The sequence below is a fragment of the Neovison vison genome, chromosome 3, assembly GCF_020171115.1.
Source record: "Neovison vison isolate M4711 chromosome 3, ASM_NN_V1, whole genome shotgun sequence".
Lineage (NCBI taxonomy): Eukaryota > Metazoa > Chordata > Mammalia > Carnivora > Mustelidae > Neogale > Neogale vison.
In genome coordinates, this window is record NC_058093.1 from 182782914 (window position 1) to 182809388 (window position 26475).

Genomic DNA, 26475 nt, shown 5'->3' on the forward strand with positions numbered 1-26475 from the left:
TCTGACCATCAAAGTTTGGCGGGTAGGATCTGCTCCTTGTGATGACTTAGACACTCAGGTTGATGGAATAGCCACCGTTTCAAATGTTGGCAGTTGTTATGTCAAGGTCAGGAGAGACAGGAAGAAAGAACGCTCTGAAAGTTCTCTTGGGCAATCGAATGCTCTAGGCCAGAAGTGACCCATTTCATTTCCGCTCACAACTCATTGGCCAGAACTCATCCCACAGTCATACCACTCACAAAAGGTTGGACACAGGAAATGTGATCCCACTATGTTCCTCAAAGAGGGGAGACCTGCATTGGTTGAACAATGCAGTATAATAACATTTGTTAGAAATTTGTTGATACTCTTCCCTCCACCTATTCAACTTCTGTAAGTGTTCCAGGGATCCTTGGAGAGTGTATGTATTCTCTATCTGTAGAGGCTGCATTCCATTAATAACAGACACATCAAACTTCTGAGCTGAGTTGTTCAAATCTTATTTTTATTCAACCTGATCTGTAAGATTCTACAAAAGCTGTATGCGTAATCTCGCACTATGGCTGGGATGTTGGTTTTGTCAACTTCTCCTTGCAATTATTTTTTTATGTTTATGTATTTTGTGCGTGTGTGTGTGTGTGTGTATGTGTGTGTGTGTATGTATATATGTGTATATATATATATATATATATATACACCTATGTATATATATGTTTATATATTTTGAAGGGGATATGATTAAGTTGAACTTATTGCTTGTCCTTTTGCTCTGTATCCTTCTATCAAAATGATATAAATATAGGGGCGCCTGAGTGGCTCAGTGGGCTAAGCCGCTGCCTTTGGCTCGAGTCATGATCTCAGGGTCCTGGGATCGAGTCCCGCATCAGGCTCTCTGCTCAGCAGGGAGCCTGCTTCCCTCTCTCTCTCTCTGCCTGCCTCTCTGTCTACTTGTGATTTCTCTCTGTCAAATAAATAAATAAATAAAATCTTTAAAAATGATATAAATATAGATTGATCAAGAAGTTACATAATTTTCCTACATTTGGCCATCTTCACTCATTAACAGGACTTGGCACTAGTAGTTACTTGTAGCAGGTGTACACGATTTCATTTTCTCCCAACCATACCCTTGTAAGGTCATTACTGTATTGTTATCCCTGATTTCCTCCTGAGTCCATGGATCCCACACCAGAACCTCAAAGTCTGGCCTCTTTTCTTGGCCTGTGCTGCTCTCAGAAAACACAAGCCAACCTTTGAGGCCAAAGCAATCATCAAAGGCGTATTCTCCCCAGAAGCTGTTTTGGTGGCTCTCTGTGGTGCCAATATTTGTACTAGAAAGTAGCTGGTCATGCTGGGCTTTGCCGCTCTGCCAAACTGAACAGCGTCTTCCTGGTCTTTCATTTCCCTGTACCTTGTTAGCACCTCGCACACAGTGGAGCTCAGCAGCACCAGGGCAACGAGGGAGAAAGGAATACGATCTGTTTAGTGGAGACGTTCTCCTAGCTTGGAAACCTTCTTCCTTCTAATTTTCTTCCTGAAATACGTATTCCCTTTGCTAGAACACATCTCCTAGGTTATTCTCATGAGGGGTCCCTTACATCAGTCCCGAGTTTGATGATTCATGTTTATACCTCCTCCTTGGGGAAGCTTTTGGCCTAGTCCTGCTTTGGAGTTTCTTTGGGGCCTGCCTGACTGCAGTGAGAGGAGGTGGCCTGGTGGTCTGATTAGGCTCCTTAGGTAACTGCTCTCTGCAAGAGTTCCTGTTCTCCATTCAGCAGACAGGCTGTGCTTTTCGTTTACTGACTTAGATCAGAGGGGTTTTTTTTTCTGTCTTCAGGCATTATTGTGTTTTCTGGGTTTTTTTGTTGTTGTTGTTTTGTTTTGTCTTGTTTTGTTTTTTAATGTTTTCTCTGTCCTTTGTTCCAAGGGCAATGCAGGACAAAAGCTACTTGGCTTGTTATGGACCGCCGCATGCTCAGAGTAGTACTGAACCGTGTGCAATGCAGCCATCTGCAAGGTTCATTAATATTTCACTGCCTTGCTTCAGTCTGGGTGCCACGAAGCAGCATCATTCATAATTTACTGCTATTGCTGGGCCATTCCCTAATGCGTCATTAGTGTTTTAGGATGGTCTGGCCCACGGAGCACTCTGCATATGTGTCAGCAGCCTCAGAGGTCAGGATCTGGGCAGCTCCTCTGCACCAGGGTGGGGAGGGTAGGCTGCACAGAGCAGCCCAGCTGGGCCGTCAGCTAGCCAGAGGCACCAGGAGTCCAGGAAGGTTACCCCAGAACTTTCCACAGCTCAATCCACTTCTGTTTTTGCACGAAGCCTTCCTGCATGGAGATGGAACAACATTCAAGGACGTAAAATTTTCCCAGAGAGAACTTGGCTGCAATTGAGATTGTACCAAAAATATAAAAAGATGAATGCCTTATGAAAAACAGCAAGTTAGATGCAAACTAATTTTATTTAGCCGGATTTTAAGAAGCTATATTTCCACACTCGGAAGTGTATGTCCTTATGATTTTATTTTGCTTTACACTTGCTAAAAAGCCACCGTGGTCCTTCAGTTTTGTAAATTTGATGTGCCATTGTGTAGACAGGTCAAGGTGGGACTAAGGGATAGAAGCGTCCTGGTCCAAGTGCTCTGGGTATTCCTCGAGGTAATGTCCTTCCCTGGGGACTCCAGCCTTTTCCACTCTCACCCCCTCATATTTTCTACTCATCAGCCCTCCATATATCAAAAGGGACTCTCTGAGATGATCCAACCCTTGGCATAATTTTAAGGCAATATTAAGGTATTCGCTTCCCTGGTGCTGCTTGCGTGTAGGAATTCGCTCTAGCTAAGGGTTGAAAATTTTTTGTTTTCTTTTCAAAATCATCTCTGATATAATCCAGTGAGAGAAGAATGATTTTATGTGAGGTGTGAGAGCCTTCTTAGTGTTACTAAACCCATTCCAAGTGGGAGACTTGCAACCTCTTCTAATTGTCTTTGAGGCTGAACTTGGGGCCACTGATTATACCTTCTGGATTATCATTTATTAATGAGGCTGACCAGACGTTTCCAATTATTGCTTACTTGGTTCCAGGTCTGGAGACTTCCCTTGTCAGCCATCATTTTTATAAGGCTGCAAAAATTCTTCACTCTTCTCAGTAAACTTGACCTAGTTTTTCCAATGGGCATTCGACTAACACCTGAGCAAGTGTGACTGATCAGGAAGCGAATGAAAGGAAACAGACCCTTACCTTCCATCTCTGGAGTTCTAGTTCTTCAGTTGCTTTAGACATTCCTTTCATGAGGGTGGTGAGGGCAAAACTTTGGGGCCAACTTGGCTGGAAGGATGGCAGAGCCCACATTTATTGTGGATCTTCTATACGTTATCATGATACATTAGATCTAGAGTCATCTGGCCAGGATCCCCTCTAGGGCAAATGGGAAGGGAGTGTCTTCAAAACCTGGCCATTGCTGAAATCATCTATAAGGATTTAAATGCATAAAGATGTGTAGAGCCTGGTGTCCTTAGTCAGAGACATAGGGAGTCTAGAATTTGTAGTTTTTAACAAGAGCAAGAGATGAGGTACTTAGTGGTTTAAGCCTCTGCCTTCGGCTCAGGTCATGATCTCAGGGTCCTGGGATTGAGCCCCGCATCGGGCTCTCTGCTCAGCAGGGAGCCTGCTTCCCAAACCTCTCTCTCTGCCTGCCTCTCTGCCTACTTGTGATCTCTCTTTTAAATACATAAAGTCAAAAATGATTCTAATGATCAGCTAGTGGATTAGATGTACTGTCCTTAAACACAGATCCATGACCAATAGTTCAGAATCAGCGGGGTACAGGTTAAAGAAGGTTATTTCTGGGCCCTAGATCTATATGATGTGATAGATGAGTCTCATAGGCTTCAGCATCTATAGGTTTCTAAAGCTATTGATTCTGATCATCAGAAAGATTTGGAAACTCCTAGACTAGAGAGGATGGATGGAGAGTGGAAGCCTGCAAGCCCACAAAGGCTTGTTGGGGTAAACAATGAGAAGGGTGAGGGCAGAGCTGCAGGACGAGAAGAGCAAAGGTTTAGGGACTGGACCAGAGAGACATCTGCTGGACTCCCTGGTCTGCGTGAGTCTTAGACTCTTTAAGGTCCCAGCAAGAGTGACTATTCTTAACAGATTTAAGGCAGGGAAGATAGAGAGCTGAGATGAAAATCATGATTTTGGTTTTGATCATATTGCATTTGAGTTGCCAAGGGGTTATGAATGTAGAATCCCTCTGAGCAGTTAGGAGAAGCAGAACAGACAGCGAAGAAGTCAGACTAGACATCTAGAACTGTCTGTATGGTAAGCGGTTCCGTCTGTGGGCATGGGTGACATTCGTCATCTGTGACACTGGCTTGGAAGAATCTTCAGAAGAAAATGGACCAGAAGGAGGCTTTTGGCACGGATTTTAAGTACTTTTTAAAGGGTGACTTCATATCTCAGAGTCCTGGGATCAGGGTGTATGGGAATCTGTGGGTGCAGTTTTCTTGCTGTTGGATGATGGCTTGTCCTGTCTATGAGCCTGGATCTGGGTCCCTTATGAAGAAGAGCGTGCATAGTTCTCCTCCACTAAGAGTCAGGCTCTTGACATTCTTTCTGTGACCCAGATACTCCTGGGCTGTTCTGAACTCCTGTGATTACCTCTCAGTTCCATCTGGAGACTGGTTGGTAGCCTCTTACCCAAGACAACAATGATGTCCATAAGCTTAGAGCCCAATACCTCTTGAGTAATGGAAAAACATCTTTTAAAAATATAACCCAACTCTAAATAAGTAACTTATACAACTCTATACACACACACACACACACACACACACACACACATAAAACCAACATATAATCATAATCTGATTAAAAAATGGGCAGAGGACCTGAATATACATTTTCCCAAAGAAGACATCCAGATGACCAACAAACACATGAAGAGATTCTCAACATCTCTAGTCATCAGGGAAATGCAAATCAAACCCACATTGAGATCTTGCCTCATACCTGTCAGGACAACTAGAATAAAAAAGATAAGAAATAACAAGTGTTGTTGAGGATATGGGGGAAAAGGAACCCTGTTGATGGGAATGCAAACTGGTGCAGCCCCTGTGGCAAACAGCGTGGAGGTCCTTTAAAAAAGTAGAAATAGGGGCACCTGAGTGGCTCAGTAGGTTAAAGCCTCTGCCTTTGGCTCAGGTCATGATCCCAGGGTCCTGGGATCGAGCCCTGCATTGGGCTCTCTGCTCAGCAGGGAGCCTGCTTCCTCCTCTCTCTCTGCCTGCCTCTCTGCCTACTTGTGATCTCTGTCTGTCAAATAAATAAATAAAATCTTTAAAAAAAAGGAGAAATAGAACTAGCCTATGATCTAGGAATACTAGATATTTACCCAAAGAAAGTGAAAACACTAGTTTGAAATCCAACCCAATGTATTCACTGCAGCATTATTTACAGTAGCCTAAATATGGGAACAGCCCATGGCTTTATCTATAAATGAGTAGATAAAGAAAACATAATATACATACAATGAAATATTACTAAAAAAAAAATCAAGATCTCACCATTTGTGACAACATGGCTGGACCTAGAGGATATTATGCTAAGTAAAATAAGTCAAAGAAAGAAAGACAAATGCCATATGATCTCACTTATATGTGGAATGTAAAAAACAAAACAAAACAGACAAAAAGCAGAAGCAAAGCCATAAATACAGAGAACAGACTGATAGATTGATGGTTGCCAGAAAGGAGGGGGTGGGTGTTGGGCAGAAAGGTGAAGGGCAGTGGGAGGTACAGGCTTCCAGTTATGGATTAAGTCACAGGAATGAAAGGCCCCGCGTAGGGAATACAGTGAATGATATCATAATAGTGTTGTATTATGATATCATAATAGTGTTGACAGGTAGCTACACAGGGGGTGAGCACTCCATAAGATACAGACTTTTGGAATCCGGACGCCCTATGCCAGAAACTAAAGTAACATTCTGTGTCAGCTGTGTGTCAGTTAAAAAATACTTAGCTCAATTGGGAAGGAGACAGACCACCTGGCAGGTAGGTGGGTCAGAGATAGCACCCCTGCACCAAGCCCAAGGAGATGGGGAATAGACTAGGCCGCTTCTCCTCCACACCCCCCTCCCACCCCGGGGCCTCTGTATACATGACATTACTCGCTGTTGTAATACAGTGACTGAAAGCTCTTCCAGCATCCGTGCACTTGCTGGCACAAGGCTGGGCTCCAGCCACAAAGCCTGATGAACTCACTGAAATCAAGCTGCCACACTGCCAAACTGGCCTAGAGCACTTTCCCAGAATGAATACCTCTGGATCTTTCCAGAACTCCTGCTCCTGTATGTCAGTGCCAGTCGCCTGGCCTAGGACTCATCTACACCTTTGGCTTCTCCTTCTGCACCATCACCTCTGTCTCCTGCTCCCTAGTGGCCCCTGGCCACACTGCACTCCCGTGGGCCATGAGTTGGTGACGGGAACTGTGAGAGAAGGTGTCCTTTTCAAAGCAGTCTGCCAGACCCCAGTGGAGGACAGAGGGCAAGGAAACAGGGGCCTGGAGCTCCTTAAATACCATCGGCAGCTTCCATTCCTCCTACGATGTTACCTGGGGCATTTAGCTTCAGTTCTTTCCTTCCGCTCGCTAAAGGTTTTAAACTCACGTTGTGTTTTAGCTCTAAATCTTCGCCTGACATCCCCCAAGATGATGAGAACTTGTTCGGAGTCCTAAACCCTTGGGTACAGGGGCGCTGCTGCCAGGGTGGGGGTGGGGGAACAGGGATGGGAGTGGGGAGGCTTGACTTGCGGGTGCTGGATCTGTGGCAGGTGCTTGGCTGAGGGCTGTGCCCCTTCCTGGGGCTGGGGAGCCGTGTCCCCCATGCATCGCCTTATGTCCTCCTGGCTGGTGTTACTAACCCGTACTGCCTGAAAAATGAGAATTAGAAAAGTGGATTTGTGGAAATAAAGTTAAACAAAGACTTTGGAGAAAGTCTCCATGCAACCGATTAAAAGTTTTCCCTAAATCTGCCAGTTTCCCTTACCCTAAAAGATGTTTCTTGAGGCATTGCTTTAGACCTGCAAAACAGCTCCATCCTGTGGGCGCCACTGAGTGCTAGCGACACATGCTCATATGGTGGTGGCCCTCCGTCAGCCAGCATCAGCTGCCCCAGCATTGGGTCTACACTTGCTCCTGGGGCGGGGCTGTGCAGGGGGTAACCACACGTTCACGTAGCGGCTCCGCCTACTGCGGAGTTGACCCCTCCCATCATCTGCATAATTAACCCCAAGGAGGAAGGAAGAGCCCCAGCGGCACAGGTGGCCAACTTTAGAGGTCCGAAAAATTCTACGACAAGGGACAGCGGAAGCAGTTACTCTAACTTAGAATGAACACTGCTGCTTCGTGACTCAAATAGAAAGTGCACCCAGTAGCATTCCCATATACTCGCTGCCCCCACATAGGCGCATGCTCCCTCATTATCCACGCCCCCCACCAGCGTGGTGCGTTGGTTACAATTGACACACTGGTAATCATCCAGAATCCTTCATTGACCTTAGGGTTCCCTCTTGGGTTTTACATTCTATGGATTTGGACAAATGTATCATGACTTGTTTCCATCATGACAGCATCATGAACTGTTTTCATGCGTGGAAAATCCTCTATGCTCTACCTGTTGACCCCTCCCCACTCCACCCCACACCCACCTCACCCCAGGCAATACTGATCTCTTTACTATCTCCATAATCTTGTCTTTCCCAGAACGTCATATGGTTGGAATCATACAGTATGTAGCCTTTTCAGACTGGCTTTTTTCACTTAATAATATGCACTTAATTTTCTTCCATTTTTTTTCTTTTTTCATGGCTTGAGTTTTTTAAAATTTATTTTATGAATGTCTGTATGTATGTATTTATTTATTTAAATATTTATTTATTTATTTAAAGATTTTTATTTATTTGGCAGAGAGTGAGAGAAGGAACACAAGCAGGGGAAGTGGGAGAGGGAGAAGCAGCCTTCCCCCTGAGCAGGGAGCCTGATGCAGGATTCAATCCCAGGACCCTGATATCATGACCTGGGCTGCAGGCAGATGCTTAATGACTGAGCCACCCAGGTGCACCCAAGCGTGCAATATTTAAATAATTAAACTTTTAACTGATAATTTCTGTAAGCTTGGAGCATTCCCACTTCTGATCTGGGAGAGCCTGTATATAGCCTCACATAAGTACCGTGGGACAGAAAAATAAGGATTTCTATACCCAACCCAGGAAGTCAGAATAAAGAATAACACACACATTAAAAAAAAAAAAAAGAAGAAGAAGATGAAGAAAGAAAGAAAAGAAAAGAAAGAATAAGAAAGGCAGGAGTCAAGATTTCTAAAGTAAAAAGAACATACACAATAGAGAAGATTACCAACCATGCCTTGAAAATATGAGTATGATAGATAGACCAGCAAATTTGGTTAATGAAAGTACATGTGAACACAACCACAGATATTTACTACTTAAAACAATTAAAATCTTTTTTTTTTTAAAATAACTCTTACTCCAAACAATGTAGGCTCCTGAGAACCAATCACTTGTGCACACTGACTGTTCCAAAGCACCTTTCTGCCAAATAATTTGTGTCAGGAGGCCAATGAGATGTCAGTCTTTATTTCTAGCTGTGAAAGTAAATGTGTTCTTCCTTGTTAATACTGTGTTGGAAGGCTGTGTTTAGAGGAATTAGGGCAGGTAAAGGCAGGAGCAGCCTGGTGTCTGGTTTTTCCTCAGTCACCCTTGTTTTCCTTCCCTGCTGCCCCCAAAACTGGGCCAACAAGGACAAACCCCACTGACTTCGTGATGTGGAGCAGCCCAGATGCAGAAGGCAGAGGAGAGAAGCAAAGATCGTCTGGCAGAGCCGGGATCTGGAGCCCCTTTTGGCAATACTAATGATGCCCGGGCACCCTGGGAGGAGACTGTGCAAGTCCCCATTCAAGGGTGAAGGCAGGGACTCCGCAGCATGTACTGGAGGAGCAGGGCAGGATGGACCTGTGAACTCTCAAAATGAATCCATTGACACTGCTTCCCAGAACCAGGCCCCATGACGTGGGGACATTGCTGGGAATCAAGCAGATGGAATAGCTACCCCTGGGGAGAGAGGACCATGGAGGAACGGGTGGGGAGAGCAGCGTGGAGGACCTCAGGAAGGAGGGCACATTTGTGGATGCTCCAGGACTATGGGCTCCAGAGTCCAGAAGCTAGAGAAACCATCCCCCTACCCAAAAGTTAGGGAAACTAACGTCACATACACAGAAGCCCCCGAAAAGGGCTGCACTTAAATACGATGTCAAATGCTTATCAGTAAGAAAAAATAAGAAGCAGGGTCAGGTCCTTAGAGACCAAAAAAAAAAAAAAAGTTTACCAGAAAGCCATGCCCACAAAGAGGGTCAAAACTATAACCCAATATTTCAAGATAAACTAGAATAGATTAAGGAAATGATATTAAAGAACAATAGAAATCGGGATTTGAAAAATAATTCTTTTAGAAAGGACAATTAAACTAGAAGGACACTCTCTTATTCTCTGAAAAATAAATAAAATCTTTAAAAGAAAAAAAAAAAGGTGGTGGGGAGGCGCCTGGGTGGCTCAGTTGTTTAAGCATCTGCCTTTGGCTTGGGTCATGATCCCAGAGTCCTGGCATGGAGCCCCACATGGGGCTCCTTGCTCAGTGGGGAGTCTGCTTCCCCCTTTCCTTCTGCCCCTCTCCATGCTCATACTCTCTCTCTCATTCTCTGGCAAATAAATAAATAAAATCGAATTTTAAAAAGTAAAATAAAAACATAAACTGGAAGGACAATAAGACAGTTCTGGCAAGGGACAGAGTCACCTTATAGATATAGATGGGGTCACCTTATGCACAAGGTCACCCTACAGACAGGGATAACTGACCCAGGCTGCCGGAGAGGGGAGGGCTGTGGCTGTACCGCAGGGGTGGGAGGAATATGCTGGTGCTCAGGGGTCCCTGGGGGACTCAGTGATCCACACCCAGACTGAAGAGTAAAGAAGGAAACACAGCAGCTGTGACCAGAGCTCACCTGCAGCTGCGTGCTGGGACAGCCTGTCCCTCTGCCTGAGCCTGCCTTGCTGACCATGGTAACTCCCGGGATCACTGCCCAAATGTCCTTGGTGACTCTTCATTTCAGAGGCTATCTCCAGAGAAAGCAATCTAAGGGGCGCCTACGGGGCCAGGACTTAGAACGTGGCTGGTACAGGAGGGTGATCCCTTCATGTTGTCACATACACGAGGCTGAGAGGGGAAGTGACCTGCTGGCCTGGAGCTTCCCCACCCCACAGGAGCCGGCAGACCTCTTCACTCTCTGCCATGTCCCCTCTAGCCTCCACATGCCTCCCTAAAGGAAGCACATCCCTTCTACATTTCTTTATTTCTAGTTTTTAAATTTCCTTTGACATTTTCCCCTCGGATGCATGGGGAAGGTTTTTCTTGAACCCTGTAAACTGTTCTCTTGAGGAACATGGACATTCTGGTGTACTTTGACTTTACACTTTCTTCTCAGGAACATTGCCTCCTTCTCTTTCCTAAATGTGTCATAACGAGCTCTCTGGAAATTCCCTTGAGATGACGTTTTTAAAAGAAAGAATTCACAACCAGAAATATGCACAATGATTCTTGCTGTTGTTGGAGAATCAGAATGTGGTCCAAAGAGTTCCCCTAAGTAGTCAGAGCTTATTATTACGATGACTGGAGGACTTGATTTCCTCAGGGCAGAAGTATGTTGGCTTTCACGTTTGAAGAACAAATATGCACTAATTTTCTAGAAGACACTCAACAGCTCCGGATTCACTGTAACTCTTTGGAAATTAATTTGTTACCAGTTGCATCCTGCTTATATTATTCACATAGAATAATATAATCTCATTATTCACATGAGAAAGACAAATAAAACCAACAAGAAGTGAACTCTTCCCTCAGTTGATTTTTTTAACACCTTGTTTACATAGGGTTGAAAACAGTTGTTTTTCCTACTTCATGCAAAAGAGGCAGAATGAAGAGTATTCTTGAACTGACTTTGCAAGATGTGCTTTATTTTAAATCAGTCCTGAACCCAAACTACATAGGACCATTTTTTTTTGACATATTCTATTCCATTCGATGATTCCTCACAAACTGTATTTTAATACGGAATGAAAACTACATTTCGATCATAAATTTTCATGCTACATTGTTATTTAATGAAGAGGTTGTATTACCAATAATAATAATTTAAGAAAAGGCCATTTTTTTTATTTCCCCAAGCTCAATATACATATTTCTTCCATAATTATGAACTTAAAAAACCCGTCTCAGATGTAAAAATGTGAATTGGAATATGTAAACTCTTTGATATACCTGAAAAACAGGGAGGAAAATGTCACATACTGGAAAACACCATTGCCTTAAATCATCGAAATGGGAAAAAGCGTGTTGAGGGGGAGGGGGGAAAGGCAGAAGAGCATTCATGACCTCAGTTAGTAAAAGTTACAAAGTCAGAGTATTCATTCCACACCCAGCTGGGCGCCATTTTTATCATTCTACCTGGAGCCTGTGTCTGACGAGGAGCGGAAACTCTAAAGCAGAACAGCCACCCTCACGGAAGTGGGTCATGAGCTGGGCCTCAACAAAGCGGGTCCACATATTTGTTTTGCTGCTTTTTTTTTTTTTTTTCCTGAGAAGTCACTGGTGTTTAATGGAAAGGTTTTTTTTATTAGTCTTCAGTTAAGATAAGGCAGTAAGAGTGTCACTAATGTTAACTTTTTGCTTAGAATGAGGCTTATCCTTCCTCTGGTATCTTCATGGGTCTTTAGCTCCCTTTCTCTTTTCCCCCTAGAAATCCATTCGGGAGTTTCAGCCTCCTATTGCTGTTGCATATTTTTGGGGTGTGCTGAGTCCCATCTGTTCTCCTCATCACAGCTTCCCCACTGGTGACAGAGCGCAGTGTCCGCCATGATAGCATCTCTGCAGGAAGGGTGCAGTCCCCGTGCCGAAAAACACAGGTGTCTTTCCTTCTCCCTTCATCTTCTCTCCTGTTTCTCTGAGAGAGGAGATCCATAAATGACTCCTTTGCATAGTCAATCAGAACACAAGACACTGTTGACTAAAACATAAAACAAGTAGCCCTGATTTTGGAGAAATGGAATTACAAATAACTTTTTCAACAGCGCCTTCATTTGCAAGGTAGCTTAGACTGCAAAAGGAAGTCAGCTCCTTCTGACCACCTGTCAGAAGAGAAGCCATTTCCATCCAACTAGAAATGCTTAGCTCTTATGAGAATATTGTGCTTTTTTTAAAAAAATTCAAATGTTAACTTGACTTGCAGTCTGTGTCTTAAATGATCAATTTGTTTTTTCTCTAGTCCATTTGATCATGGTTTCTGGTGAGCGGTACAGGAATATTAATTTGGCATAGAGATCTTCCTCTAGTTCCAGTTCCCCTGTCTCTCGAACTAAAAAAATATCTGTGCACAACTTCAGGATTCGATCCACATTTGGAAGCTCTTCAAACATGATCGAGTGAGAAATGCCACTGAAGAACTCACGGACAAACTTCCCAATCACAAGGACAACCGAAGCATATAACCCCATGATACTGAAAAAAAAAATCGAGTAGACATTGTATTTACCAGTTAAATACAGTTAATAGAACACATCTAATAGAAAAGAAAAAACAGTATTTCCCTCCAACTCCACAGAAGATATGATAAACTGATCAAAGTTCAAAGTTTTTCCCTGACAGAACTATAATACTTGAAAAATGAAAATGAAAAAAAATCCAAATTTTGGAAATAACCGATGTTAAGAGTTTCACAGATGAACTTCAGGTGGTTTTACTGCATATATTAAATAAAGAAATCACACGATAGATTTGGTAGAAATGCCACTGTACTATATACACTTTTCTGCACCCAGCACTTTATTTTTATAAATACAATTCTGCATAGACAATGAACAGATGTTCATGTCCTATTGGGGATGTATGTGTCCTAGCATTTAAGGATCAGAACACTGTGAAATGGTAGCTTCAGACCATCTGGACATCGGACCATATCCCAGACTGTGACGTCTGACTGAGACCATGTCTGCTAGGGTCAGAAGGCAATCTAAACAGAAAAGAGGTAACCCAACTTCAATTTCTATGTCTAAACACTGAATGGCCTCAAACATAACAGGAAGGTGTAGAGCGAAGAAACTGGACATATGACTTCTAGACCTGTCCTTAAGGGTGTTACTCACATCAGGCATTTTGACTTCTTTGGGACTCTGGTTCTCCATTTTTTTAAATGAAGAGCCAATAACCTATGAATTTTAATGTTCATCTATTAAGTTCAAGAATTCTGGGAAGATACAAGGCTTCCCATCCTCAACTTTATATGATACAGAAGTAGACTCTTACAAGTGTTAACTATGAAATAAGTTCTTACCCGTAGCCAGCCAGGAACCCCAGACTTGGGGGGCTGACTTTGTCATTGAAGACCACCAGTTCCAAGGCCTGGGCGTGCTGATTATATATTCTATTTCCAGTCAGATTGAGAACCCACCACTCACTGTTAGATTTAGTTGTATTGTCTCTGGACAAAATGATGGTGATATTCATGAAATTATTTTCTGGAAGAGGAGTAAAATGAAATTATGTTAGCATGAGACTATTAGGATTTAGGCTCAGCAGTCCTCAGATGGCAAACCCTGGTTACTACTATCCATAGCATGGTGTATAGTGCCTGGATGAGTAGGACACAGGGACATGGTAACAATGTGAATGGGGAAAGAAAAGTGGGCCCTTAGGTGTGCATGTTTTCTCCTTGTCACTGAACAGGTAGCTCCCTACTGCTGAGTGAGCATGGCAGACACGTCACAGGAAAAAAAGATGACCCATCACCTGAGTGTCTTTGCTGAGAATTCCAGACAACTTGTTAGACATTTAAAAATCCAAAATCACCAACTTTTTAGTGAATTGAGTAATTCACTAAATTATTACCAGCATTTATTAAGTGTCTTCGAGAAGAAGGCCCTCTGTCGGGTGATGAGGGATTACAAAATTGCATACAGCATGATTCCATATCTCAACAGGAACAGGCCATGTATACAAGTGTGACTTATGGGCATGAGGCAACCACTACAGGACCTGCACCCACAAGTTCTGTAAGCATGGGGAGACTACTTCTCCTTGGTAGGATCCAGGAGGGCTTCCCAGAGGAGACGGCTTCTGAGCTGAGTTTTGCAGGGTGAGAACTTCAGTAAATGGGGATGGTCGGGGAGAGGAGGCTATTTCAGGAGGGCTCGATGGTGTGAAGCTCAGTAAAGTTCTGAAAATCCATGATGCGTGGTTAATGATTGCTTTTGTTGGAGCACAGAGTAAATATAAAAGAATTGTGAAAGGGTGGAAGAAAGCTTGGAGTCCTTTGAGTAGGTCTTTCTAAGAAAATACCACCCCCGTCAATGGTAATAGGGCCTCGGCTGAGAATTCTGGTGGTGGACTGTGAGGGTAGGGGCTGTCTGAATTATTTCCTGCTAAATTCCTGGATCAGAGGAATCTGGGACAGTGCCTGGTATTGAATGTCTATTTGATGGATGGATTGGATGGATGGATGAATGGATGGACAGACAGATGGATGGAATGATGGAGAGTGAGGTAGGAAGCTCTTAGAGATAAAGAAATCCTTACCCAGCCTGAATGTGAACCATTCAGAATGCTCAGGAACAGAAAGAACCTTGGTTCTTTCTAGTCTAGAGAGTTCTAAGAAGGGACATCTGGCCTAGGTTTGAATCTAGTTTGTTCACATATCAGTTGTATAAATTCTGCTGAGTAATTCACACACTGAGCCTCAGTTTCCTCCTTCATGAATTGGTGATAACCACTAACTTATGCTAAAGATTAGACGTTACTAAGTAAAGCAGCTCATCAGAGAAGCTATTGTGTTGGCAAGGTCCGAGAGCACAAGACCGTGTGGTCTGGGGAAGAAGGACTTTGTTGGCTGGACCTCAAATGACCCACAGCCAACAAGCCTATGTTTGGGGAGCACAGAGCATGTGGCTGATAAAGGGGAAAATAAGGGTGGAGAAGGGCTGGGAATCTGGGCAGAAGGTGAGGCTGACCCTGGAGGGAGGAGTCCAATCTTTCTGAAGCTGAAAGGAAGTGGGGGGATTGGTGAACATTTGAGCCCCATTGCCAGGGAGAGGGAGGTAGCTGAAGGAGGGCCCTGGCAGGCTTGCAGGATCATTTGATGAGGGGGGCAGCAGCTGTGAAGGGCCCACTGAGGGACAGTAGCATTTCAGAGGGAATGACTGATCATTGAGCAATCTACGCTCTTGGACTAAGCATTTCTAGAACTATCTGGACTGAAACTGAAATACCAAAGTACTCAGTGCGTCTCACAATTACCGTGTAAGACATATGTATTATTTATTGACTGTTGGGGAAGAAGAGCATAGAGATGTGGGGACCCACCATGCTTGTCTTCTGAACCTGTATCCTGCCTCTACTTCTGCTGGTCTCCATGGGACCTTCCAGCTGTTCGTTTACATCTCCATCTTTCCAGGTAAACATGAGCCTCAAGGAGCCTGGTGTCCAGTGCCTGACATGCTATCTGATGAGCATGAGTGGCCCACGTTGGCAAAGGAGTGAACATGACTTGAATAACTGCTTTGTCCTTTTACTTTTATCACATGTACCCATCTGCTCTGATCCAGACAACTGATGAAGGCAAACAATGCTTAGTAATTAATGCTTAAGAATCCCCAAATATCAACATGCTACCATCACTGTTTTTTGGGGTACATACTCTCCCTAGAGGCTGACCTTGATACTTAACCACCCTTGGGCTGAATCAAGTACATTTCCTGCTCCGTTTTTATTGTTCTTATCATAGGGCTTTCATATTTAATATTACGTTAGGCCATTTTCTGCCTAAGAGATGGACATTAATAGAAACAAATGAACAGACTGATGAATCAGTAACAGAAGCTGCTAGAACACAGATTTAAGCCAATCATATTCTATATCAATGAAAACCATGAGGAATATGGTTCCCGGTGCCTGACTGCCTCCTTCTGGCCAGTGACTGTAGCTGGGAGTCTCTGGCTTCTGTAAGCCGCGTCTCACAGGGAAAGAAAACTGGAAAGCAGCTGTAGAAAGGCTGAAAATACAAACTGTAGACACTGATAAAAGAATTAAAAAGAGTTCTGAAACAATTCCTTATCCTTACCAGACAAAAGTTGCTTTATAGGCTTAGAGTTCGAGTCACTAGGTGCTTTCACGTAATATGGGTAGATCCTTTCTATAGTCCTGCGTGTTCAGAAAAAAAAAAAAAGAGAAGGGGGGTAATGACATTTTAGTTGTTTTATCCACATAAAACTGACTTTTTGTTGCCATCTTTTACCTCATCTCAAACAAATAACAGTGAGTCGGTACTTCTACGCAATGCGGTGTCATCAAAATTTATGGGCCCCATTATAATCAGAAATTGGAAGGGGAAGTGAATCACGAGAGACTATGGACTCTGAAAAACAATCTGAGGGGTTTGAAGTGGCGGGGGTGGGGTGGGAGGTTGGGGTACCAGGTGGTGGGTATTATAGAGGGCACGGATTGCATGGAGCACTGGGTGTGGTGAAAAAATAATGAATACTGTTTTTCTGAAAATAAATAAATTGGGAAAAAAAAGAATACAAAAAAAATGAATACTGTTTTTCTGAAAATAAATAAATTGAAAAAATTAAAAAAAAAAAGAAATTTCTGAAGCCAAACAAATTTAGTGATTCTATTCAAAAACCTAGGTAAACTCTGTACCTGAGCTTATTAATGCCTTAAAAACTACCCGTGACTATTTCTGAAGCAAGGGGCTATCTTTCTTGCTAGGATCTAAGTCTGTACTCTATGTAAGTATATAATTATATCCATAATCAAGTGGACTGCATGAATCTATCTAGTGACAAGATTGAGGCTCGAGGAGACAGCTGGTGGCCTGGACCTGACCCTCCCTCTGCAGAGGACGAACTGGTTAATGTGAGCAGGTCTCTCTGTCCTTCTAGGCCTGTTCTTTCATGGGAAAACGATGAGGGAAGATTTGACAATCTTTGAGGTTCCTTTAACTGTAGTGATTAAAAAATGCTGTCTTAGGGAAAACAGTGTGAGGACTGCATCATGGCAGCTCTGATGCTTAGTGCAGCACAGTGGGGCCAGGGCAGACTGGAGGTCAGAACTAGACATTGGCCAGTGAATGTGATTTAGCGGTTTTGCACCCATAGCATTTCATCCCTTCCTCCTAGTTCTCATACTAGAATCTAAAATCCCAGCTTGGATTTCTTTGAAGTGGAGTATTTATATGCATATGCATATATGCAAGATAATATATTAATATAGAGGTCCCCTCCAAACCCCTGCCAAGCTTCCCTTTATTCCTTGTCTTCCCTGTACCCCCATCTAGTAGCCAGGCATTCAATGAGCCCAGGTCAGGAGTAAGAGTAAAAGAGGGGTTTCCCAGGAGCTCTTCTTGGCTTTTGGTGATTATGGTCAGATAAGAGCAAGGTCTGCTACCCAGCGACAAGATCAGGGCTCCCAGGGCTAGGTGGACAGAGAGGGAGAGGGGAAAAAAACAGAGCTGTCTTAATGTAACATAATGAGATCTCCAAGTAGAGATTCACTTGGGTTACTGGAGAATGGAGAATGTTGCATTTCTTGCATATATGAATTTGCAAATGGAGATTTTGTACCAAATATAGCCATCTATTAAAGCTAATGAACAGGAGCAATCACTTACACGGGCGTTCTTGAACTTTCTGTGTTGTTGCCAGCGATCATTTTAGCTATATTCTTACGTGTAGTATTTTTAAGAGGAAAAGATAGCTTATCGGTTGCTATTTCTGCTTTTGCACCAAGGCTCATGTTTCTGTGAAGAAAGATAAAAGGGCCCAATGTCAGTGATTAGTCAGAAGTCTGGTAGAGAGATTCAAAAATTCACTTGACTATTTTATTAATCTCACCAAGTCTTCATTGGATCCACAACTGTCAACCCCAACCTTTTCTGTCCACCTCACCTTTATGTCCTGCTTCGTAGACAACCAAGTTAGTAAACCCCAGGGAGGCCACAAACACCTTTAAAACAGACGGCACGTGAGGAGGCAGTCTGCTGACTAAAAGAGAAACTGTCTTGATGGTCTGATATGAATTTCTGCAACATTCTTATATTAATCTAATGAGGTTAGTCTAATGCTGACTAATAGAATCCACGTTTTTAAAAGAACGTTCAATCAAAATCTGATCTTTAATGTCATTAATTTTTTGGTAGCTCTTCAAAGAAAAGGCTAGAAAATAAATTTTTGGCAGTCCAGAATTTCGTGTGAGGAACTTGGGATGTGAATTCTAAAGGAGAAAATAAGATTCAGGAAGGAGTTCTTTCAATTCTGAACAGCCCCCTTTGAAATCATCTTAAATTGGAGAAGGCTTCCTAGGTACCTATCGTGATTTTTTTCTTAATTTCATCCTAGAAACCAGGAATCATGGACCCAAATGTGCCTACCACCTGACTTCCCAAATAAGCCGCCAGAGAATCCTGAAATCACGAGACCATGATAACAAACAAACAAACAAACAAACACTAAGCCTTTCCAACTAGCTTATCTTGTCAAGGTGTCCCAAGTACTTCACTAACACACTGGGTTTTTGAATGCGAGAACTTTTCCCAAGACGTGCTCTTAGGAATGGATAAAGAAGATGTGACATATATATATATGTCTATATATATATATATGTATATATATATCTCAATCACCAAAAAGAATGAAATGTCATTTGCAAAGCTGGGAATAAAGCCAGAGAGTATTATGTTGAGCAAAACAAGTCAGAGAGAGACAAACATCATGTGATCTCACTCATGTGTGGAATTTAGGAAACAAAACAAATGAGCAAAGGGGGGAAAAAAAGAGAGGGAGAAGGAGGCCAACCAAGAAACAGACTCTTAACTATAGAGAGCAAACTGTTGGTTATCAGAGGGGAGGGGGGAGAAGGGAAGTAGGTGATGGGAGCTAAGGAGGGCACTTGTGATGAGCACTGGGTATTGTATGAAAGTGCTGAATCACTATACTGTACCCCTGAAACTAATATCACACTGTATGTTCACTGGAATTTAAATAAAAACTTTAAAAAAAATAATGAGCGAAATACTGGCCGCAGGCCGGCCATTGGCTCAGGTTAGGTGGGAAGGAGCCTCTCAGCTCTCGCCTCCTGGGACTGCCAGGCTGCTCACGCACACTATGTGTGGAGAGAAAAATCTGTTAGGGTTTCCCCATGTTCGGGGGATGGATGCAAGTGAGAACTGGGGTTCCTGAGGCTGCCAGTTCTTAATTCCAAAGAACAAACTTCACCCTTTCAGGGAAATCTTACCACCATCCAGACTATTTCATTTCTATGAGTCCTTAACCATTTTCCTTTCACTTTGCCTCTCTCTCTTGTTCACAGAACTCATGGCCAGCCTCTCTTTAAAGACTGAGGTTAACAGGAAAAAGGAAAACTACAAGGTTCTTATTTTTTGCCAAAGATTCTCAGGAAGATCACTATTTAATAAACACAAAAGTTTAGCTGTAGCATCAAATGAATGTTCCCAAAGCATGATATCAACTAAAACCCACATCAGTTGAATTTTTCTGTCCTTCTATCCTCCCACCCCCGCCCCGAGTTTACATTGGGGGGAAAGGGGGAAATCATACATGGAAAGACAGTAACTACCTCTGAATACTCCATGAAAAAACAACAGAGAAGCTACTATTGGGGTCCATGAGTTCCTCTATCATTTTCTGCTTACTGGGAGGGCTGATGGTCCACAAAGAATTTGAGTTTCCTTCCAGTTCTGCTACTGTTATGTCTTCTTTTTCATAATTTTCCAGAAATTGCATAGCACCCTGTATGCACACAAATACACATGCATAAATATATCATAGACATGGTGATGTATAAATAAAGCAATTGCTATTCCTTTTAACTGACTGCTGAATGAGGATTTCTTCCTATGGAAGGACAGTTTCTACAGTGGATGGGCTTGGTGCTCCATGGTACTACTTTCCCTCTGCATGTGGAATAGGCAGCCCCAGTGACACAGAGCAATCTCATTATAGTACAGGTACAGAATTGTTTCAATTAATCAATAAAGACAAATCAAAGGATTTGATGTTATTTTTCCTCCCCACTAAGCCGGAAACTTATCAACTCTTGGGGTGTTCCCTCTCATGAGACAGTCAAATTTAATCCAGCCACAACATCTTGGTCCTACCTTCACAGCTGCACATCTCTTCAGATGAGTCTGGGCAGTGTGCATTAGAGGCTGATAATTTTTATAAAGGAGCTAAGTTTCCATCTGCCTAATCATTTTCTTTAAATAGGGAAGTATTATTTGTAAAGCAAATTTTAATTATGAAAAATAAATTTCTCATATTATTCTGAATTTACAATGGAGAGAAAAGAATACATCAACCACAACTTTGCCAACAGGACATTATCACTATTATATGCAGTAGGAAATGCAGATTTTTAAACATCACTTAAAAAATAATAGCGAGAATTTTCGCATCTGTGTTCATCAAGGATATTGGTTTATAGCTCTCTTTTTTGATGGGATCCTTGTCTGGTTTTGGGATCAAGGTGATGCTGGCCTCATAAAATGAGTTTGGAAGTTTTCCTTCCATTTCTATTTTTTGGAACAGTTTCAGGAGAATAGGAATTAGTTCTTCTTTAAATGTTTGGTAGAATTCCCCCGGGAAGCCGTCTGGCCCTGGGCTTTTGTTTGTTTGGAGATTTTTAATGACTGTTTCAATCTCCTTACTTGTTATGGGTCTGTTCAGGCTTTCTATTTCTTCCTGGTTCAATTTTGGTAGATTACCCAGCAATTGCACTACTGGGTATTTACCCTAACGATACAAACGTAGTGATCCAAAGGGGCACGTGCACCCGAATGTTTATAGCAGCAATGTCCACAATAGCCAAACTATGGAAAGAACCTAGATGTCCATCAACAGATGAATGGATAAAGAAGATGTGGTATATATACACAATGGAATACTATGCAGCCATCAAAAGAAACGAAATCTTGCCATTTGCGACAACATGGATGGAACTAGAGCGTATCATGCTTAGTGAAATAAGTCAAGCGGAGAAAGACAACTATCATATGATCTCCCTGATATGAGGAAGTGGTGATGCAACATGGGGGCTTAAGTGGGTAGGAGAAGAATCCATGAAACAAGATGGGATAGGGAGGGAGACAAACCATAAGTGACTCTTAATCTCACGAAACAAACTGTGGGTTGCTGGGGGGAGGGGGGTTGGGAGAAGGGGGGTAGGGTTATGGACATTGGGGAGGGTATGTGCTTTTGGGTAAATTGGAAGGGGAGGTGAACCATGAGAGACTATGGACTCTGAAAAACAATCTGAGGGGTTTGAAGTGGTGGGGGGTGGGAGGTTGGGGTACCAGGTGGTGGGTATTATAGAGGGCACGGCTTGCATGGAGCACTGGGTGTGGTGAAAAAATAATGAACACTGTTTTTCTGAAAATAAATAAATTGGAAAAAAAATAATAGCGTATATTCTTTTTCATTTATGTCTTATCTTGAGACATGTTCATGCCATGTGTGGTCTTTGCAATGATTATTTTGTATTACAAAAGAAGTTGCCTGGAAAATATTCAGACAACACAATGTGTAACTAAAATGAAAAGTGGTAGCCCCCTTCTCCCATGCCAACCACCCTAGGGAAGCCAGTGCCCATCAGATTCACTGGACACATTTGCTATAATTTATTCAACAGTCTCTACTTACTGAGCCCTCAGCTGCTTCCAACTTTTGTCAATACTAAGAATGCCATCACAAGAAGGTGCCTGCATAGAGCTTTTCCAATATTTTGAATTACTTCCTGAAGGTAAGATTCTCAGACTAGACCTAGCTGTCAAAGGGATCAGTATCTACTGCAATTAAAAACATCTAAAAATATAAAAGAGGACCTAAATCTATTGAGCTTACATTAAAATGTCCTGAATTAAAATTATGTTTATTGACACCTCTATCCAATAATACAGACATAATGTCTCAGATTATCCAAGTGGCCAGTGGCCACTGGTAATCCTTGAAGAGTCCTTCCCACAACAGGCCACAGCAGAACAGTGAATAAAGTGACAAGCCATAAGCTCACCTAGATGAAAGGTCTTCACAGACATCTACAACACACATTTACTTACAGTGTCCCTAGAGAAAGCTTTCATAAACTTATTAAACTTTGGCTGATCCATAACTTTCAACTGGCTTTGCTGGGCACTCATTGTGAAAATGGGCTGGAAAACAAAGAGTTTTAAAAGAGAGTTAAAAGAGAAATATTTATACAGTATATCATCACCCACTGTGTACCCAATGGCAACTGGCCTCAGGGATCTCTTTTTGGAAGTGATTATTCCAGTGCCTCACACCAGAACAGAACTACCCTTTCAATGTCTTCTGCGCCTTATCTCATATGCCACGCATATGCTGACCAGTTAAAATGCAGGGGAAGAGAATCTGGCCGCAAAAGCTAACTGAACATCCTGTGGCAGGAAAGACATGGGCAGGGGAGCCAGACCTGGGGGGAGGGACACAGCAGTTACCTGGTACCCTCCCAGGGTAATCGTGACTGAGACGTCCAGGGGCTGGTTGATGACCCCTGCCACAGATTTGATCAAGGACATGAAGAGAAGGGGAAACCAGACGATGCAGATGAGCAGAACGATGATCATGCCTCCCATGCCATACTTCACCACTTTCTTCTTCTTCTGCCCCCGGGGCTGCGGGTATCTCTGCAACAGAGAAGTCACACAGGTCTCAGGCTTCCAGTTCCAGAAGCAGGTGTGGGAAGGATGCCTTGCTCTTCCCACAGGACCTGACTGGGACCTGATTCTGCGTCACTCACCCTGAAGTGGGGAGAGCAAACTTGTCCCCAGTCTATGAAGTTAGGTGGTGATGTGAAGCTGTAATGAGCTCCCAACACATTTCCACTGTGTTACCATGAGGGACCAATGGGACCTGACAGACTTTCTCCTTAAAATTGTTGTGTGTGTGAGGGGGGGGTGCCTGGGTGGCTCAGTCAGTTAAGTGTCTGCCACCGGCTTAGGTCATTGGGCCGTGATCCCAGGGTCCTGGGATTGAGCCCACATTGGGTTCCCTGCTCAGTGGGAGCCTGCTTCTCCCTCTCCTTCTGCCCCTCCCCCCACTTGTACTCAAGCTCTCTGTCTCTCTCTCTCTCTCAAATAAATAAATAAAAAAGAAAAGTAAACTATGACTAGGACCAAGTGTCCTGCATTTGTGGGTGTTCATATTCAACACTCTGCCTTTCGGGAAATTGTTCTGCTTTCATAAGCATATTCATAAATCCCCTGGAGCACAGTATATTCAACTCAGAGTAATCCCCAAGAAAAGTCACTGTTAAAAGAAGCTTACTTTTCTGCTTCACACTAGACAAGAGATTGTCCCTGGTAATGCTTCAGTCTCTGATGGGACAGAGTGGAAATGACTCCCAGATTTGCTCAGACTCCCTTGGTGGTGTCCTCCCCGACACGTAAGTTCTCAGAAAGTTTTACCAGGTGTGATTTAAAATATGAAATACCCTTTGACTTAGCATAAGATAGAAGTATATATTTAAGTAGGGGTGATACATTAAACAAGGCTTTTTATTTCTTGAAATAAAACAACAGCAATGATTGTAAACTTTTCATGGGCAGGAATGCCTAGTGTTCCAGGGCAGAGCAACACCAGCCTTCACAAGGCAGACTGACAATGGTGTCACCTCTCACTATGGTACTAAGAAGGTTGTCACCTGTTGACTCAAAGACAGTGAAAGGCTTGTAAGAGCCAACAAATGGGGCAGAAACGCTGCTTCTATGAAAAGTGACCCCGTATCAACATGGGACAGTCCTGTGAGCTCTGACGGAGAGACTACCTCATAAGAACTCCCCACCCATTCATCCAGCGGAAGTAGTATCTCACTGTTTCCGGTGCTCCTGGGGTCGGGCCCTGGGTCCTGGGATGTCGTCCTTCCCCCTTGCTGTCAACACATGAACTCATCTATTTCATGGAGAAGACGAGCTATGTGGTGTGTTTATTCACTGCTCATCTTTCTCTAGCTTCTTGTAGGATGGCCGGTCCTCTTCCCTACTAACTTGTTCACCCAGGCCTCTGATTCCATGCTTTCCAGGCCCCAGACCCATCCCCCACAAGCCACACCCCCCTGCCCTGATTCCCACCTGGACCTTCTTCCTTTGGCTTTAATACCAAGAACTTTTGCTTTTCTTTTTTTCTACTATTCTTTTCCTTGACACCTAGAGAGGTACAGATCCTCTCCATTCTAAAATTATCCTCTCAACTTGCCTCTCCCTTGAACTGATTCTCTCTCTGGCCTTTTTCTTGCCTGTGCTCAGCCCCTTTGAAAGGGGAGCCACAGGATGACCTATCGGCAAGTCTGTTCAATGGCGTCCAGCCCAAACTGCCCACCTGCAGAATTGCGAGCAAAGGAAATGGTTGTTATTTTTCATCCACTGAGTTTGGGGTGCCTGGGTGGCTCAGACCATTAAGCGAGGGATTAGCTCAGATCATGATCTCAGGGTCATGAGATCAAGCCCCATGTTGGGCTCTGCGTTTGGCGTAGGCCCTGCTTGAGTTTCTCTCTTTCTCCCTCACTCTCTGCCCATACCTGTTCTGCATGCTCTCTCTCTCTCTCTATATATATATACATAATATATAATATTTATTTAATTTATTTTAAAAATATATATTTAATTAATCAAATTAAATATGTATTAATTTATTATATATTATATATAATGAATATATAATAATAAATATATATATTTTTAGGCCATTATGTTTGAGGCTGTTTGATTGCAGCAATAGACAACTGATATGGTAATTGTTGAATGAATAAATAGCTCCTGGAGCTAGAGATGAACCTGTACCTCCCAGCGGGTAGGGTCCAGGATGTGAGTTCTCCTAGTGTCACCGTGTATACATGGATACCTCCTGAGGCAGCCTAGCTATGATGGGGTAGCTTCAATTATTAGAAAGTTCTTCATATCCCACTGAAACTTACCAGAGCTTTTGCCAACTTGTCTTTTTTTTTTTAATTTGATCTAAATTTTTTCAGTGTTCCAAAATTCATTGTTTATGCACCATACCCAGTGCTCCATGCAATATGTACCCTCCCTAACTTGTCTTAAACTCTGTTATCTTGAGCCTTACAAATAAATTCAGACATTTCCTCTATTTCCCAGTATTTCAAACAGTTACAAATGGGTATTATTTTTGCCTCCTTCCATTTTTTTTTCTACTTCAGACAGAACAATTCTTGGTTCTTTCTCCTCTTCTTCATTTGTCATGATTTCCAGGTCCTTTGTCAACATGATTGTTACCCTCAAAGTCCCTTTGGTAGAACAGCTCTCATATATCTCATATTCTGTCATTTTTAAAAAAATATTTTATTTCTTTATTTGACACAGAGAGAGAGCACAAGTAGGCAGAGTGGCAGGCAGAGGGAGAGGGAGAAGCAGATTCTCTGCTAAGCAGGATGCCAATGCTGGGCTCAATCCCATGACCATGGGATCATGACCTGAGCCAAAGGCAGCCACTTAATTGACTAAGCCACCCAGGCACCCCACCATATTCTGACATTTTAACAGCTTTTCTGCTCCTTAAAAATCAGTACAAGCTCTATGATTTTAAGTTTACTGCCAGCTGTATCTCCTTCACTCCCACAAACCCCATAAACACAGGGCCCACAGGTCAGTGGGCCCCTGCCCTGTGAAGCTGAAATTCCCAGAAGCAGCAACAGAACATACTAGAAAGTATACAGACTAGAGGAAACTTTTCCAAAGAGAGTATTACAGAGAAGAGGAAAAAAAGACATTTTATACCACCTCAGCTAATTATCATTGAGCGGTCCTGTTGCTATTATTCAACAGACTCCTGTTTCAGATGTTAAACTTGTGAAAAAATCCAATAAATAACAGTAATTCTATCCATATTTAAATCTTAATATTCAATCTAACAGAATAAGCAAATATTTGTAGTTCAATTTCCTCTGTGCAAAGAAGTCATATTGTCCTGTCGCTCATCAAAGAATGAGTCAGAGGGTGAGCCTGAGTCCAAGCCACCTGACCTCACTTTTCTCTATCGTACCACATTCCCTTCTGCTCCCCAATGAGCCATTTAACAATTATTGGGTCACACAGCAATATATCATTTCTTCTTTTAAAAATAACTACAATATACATTTGCCAAAAGGGGAAGACATCTGGACGCTATTGCTGACTAAAGGCAACAGTGAGTCCCAAATTCCCAAGTCCAGGGGGTGGAAACCAATGGGACACTTAAAGATCCTCACTGTTTCTGTCCCCCTTTCCCTCTTTATTTGGCTACAAAACTTGCAGAGGTTCACATTAATCTCATAACCAGCCT

At 42.9% G+C, this 26475-nt stretch overlaps 1 protein-coding gene across 2 annotated transcripts in view; it reads right to left on the reverse strand.

Moving 5' to 3' along the window:
- Positions 1–11052: 11052 nt before the first annotated feature.
- The window catches only part of PIEZO2 (piezo type mechanosensitive ion channel component 2), a 456415-nt gene continuing 440992 nt past the window's right edge, over positions 11053–26475 (reverse strand). For both annotated transcript variants that reach the window (XM_044243416.1, XM_044243417.1), the window contains 7 exons: positions 22638–22826; positions 22239–22331; positions 19742–19914; positions 17778–17906; positions 16227–16306; positions 13446–13629; positions 11053–12613 (listed from right to left, as the gene is read on the reverse strand). In XM_044243416.1, the coding sequence (XP_044099351.1) occupies positions 12361–12613; positions 13446–13629; positions 16227–16306; positions 17778–17906; positions 19742–19914; positions 22239–22331; positions 22638–22826 (1101 nt within the window). In that variant the 3' untranslated portion in view covers positions 11053–12360. The remainder of the gene's footprint in view (positions 12614–13445; positions 13630–16226; positions 16307–17777; positions 17907–19741; positions 19915–22238; positions 22332–22637; positions 22827–26475) is intronic.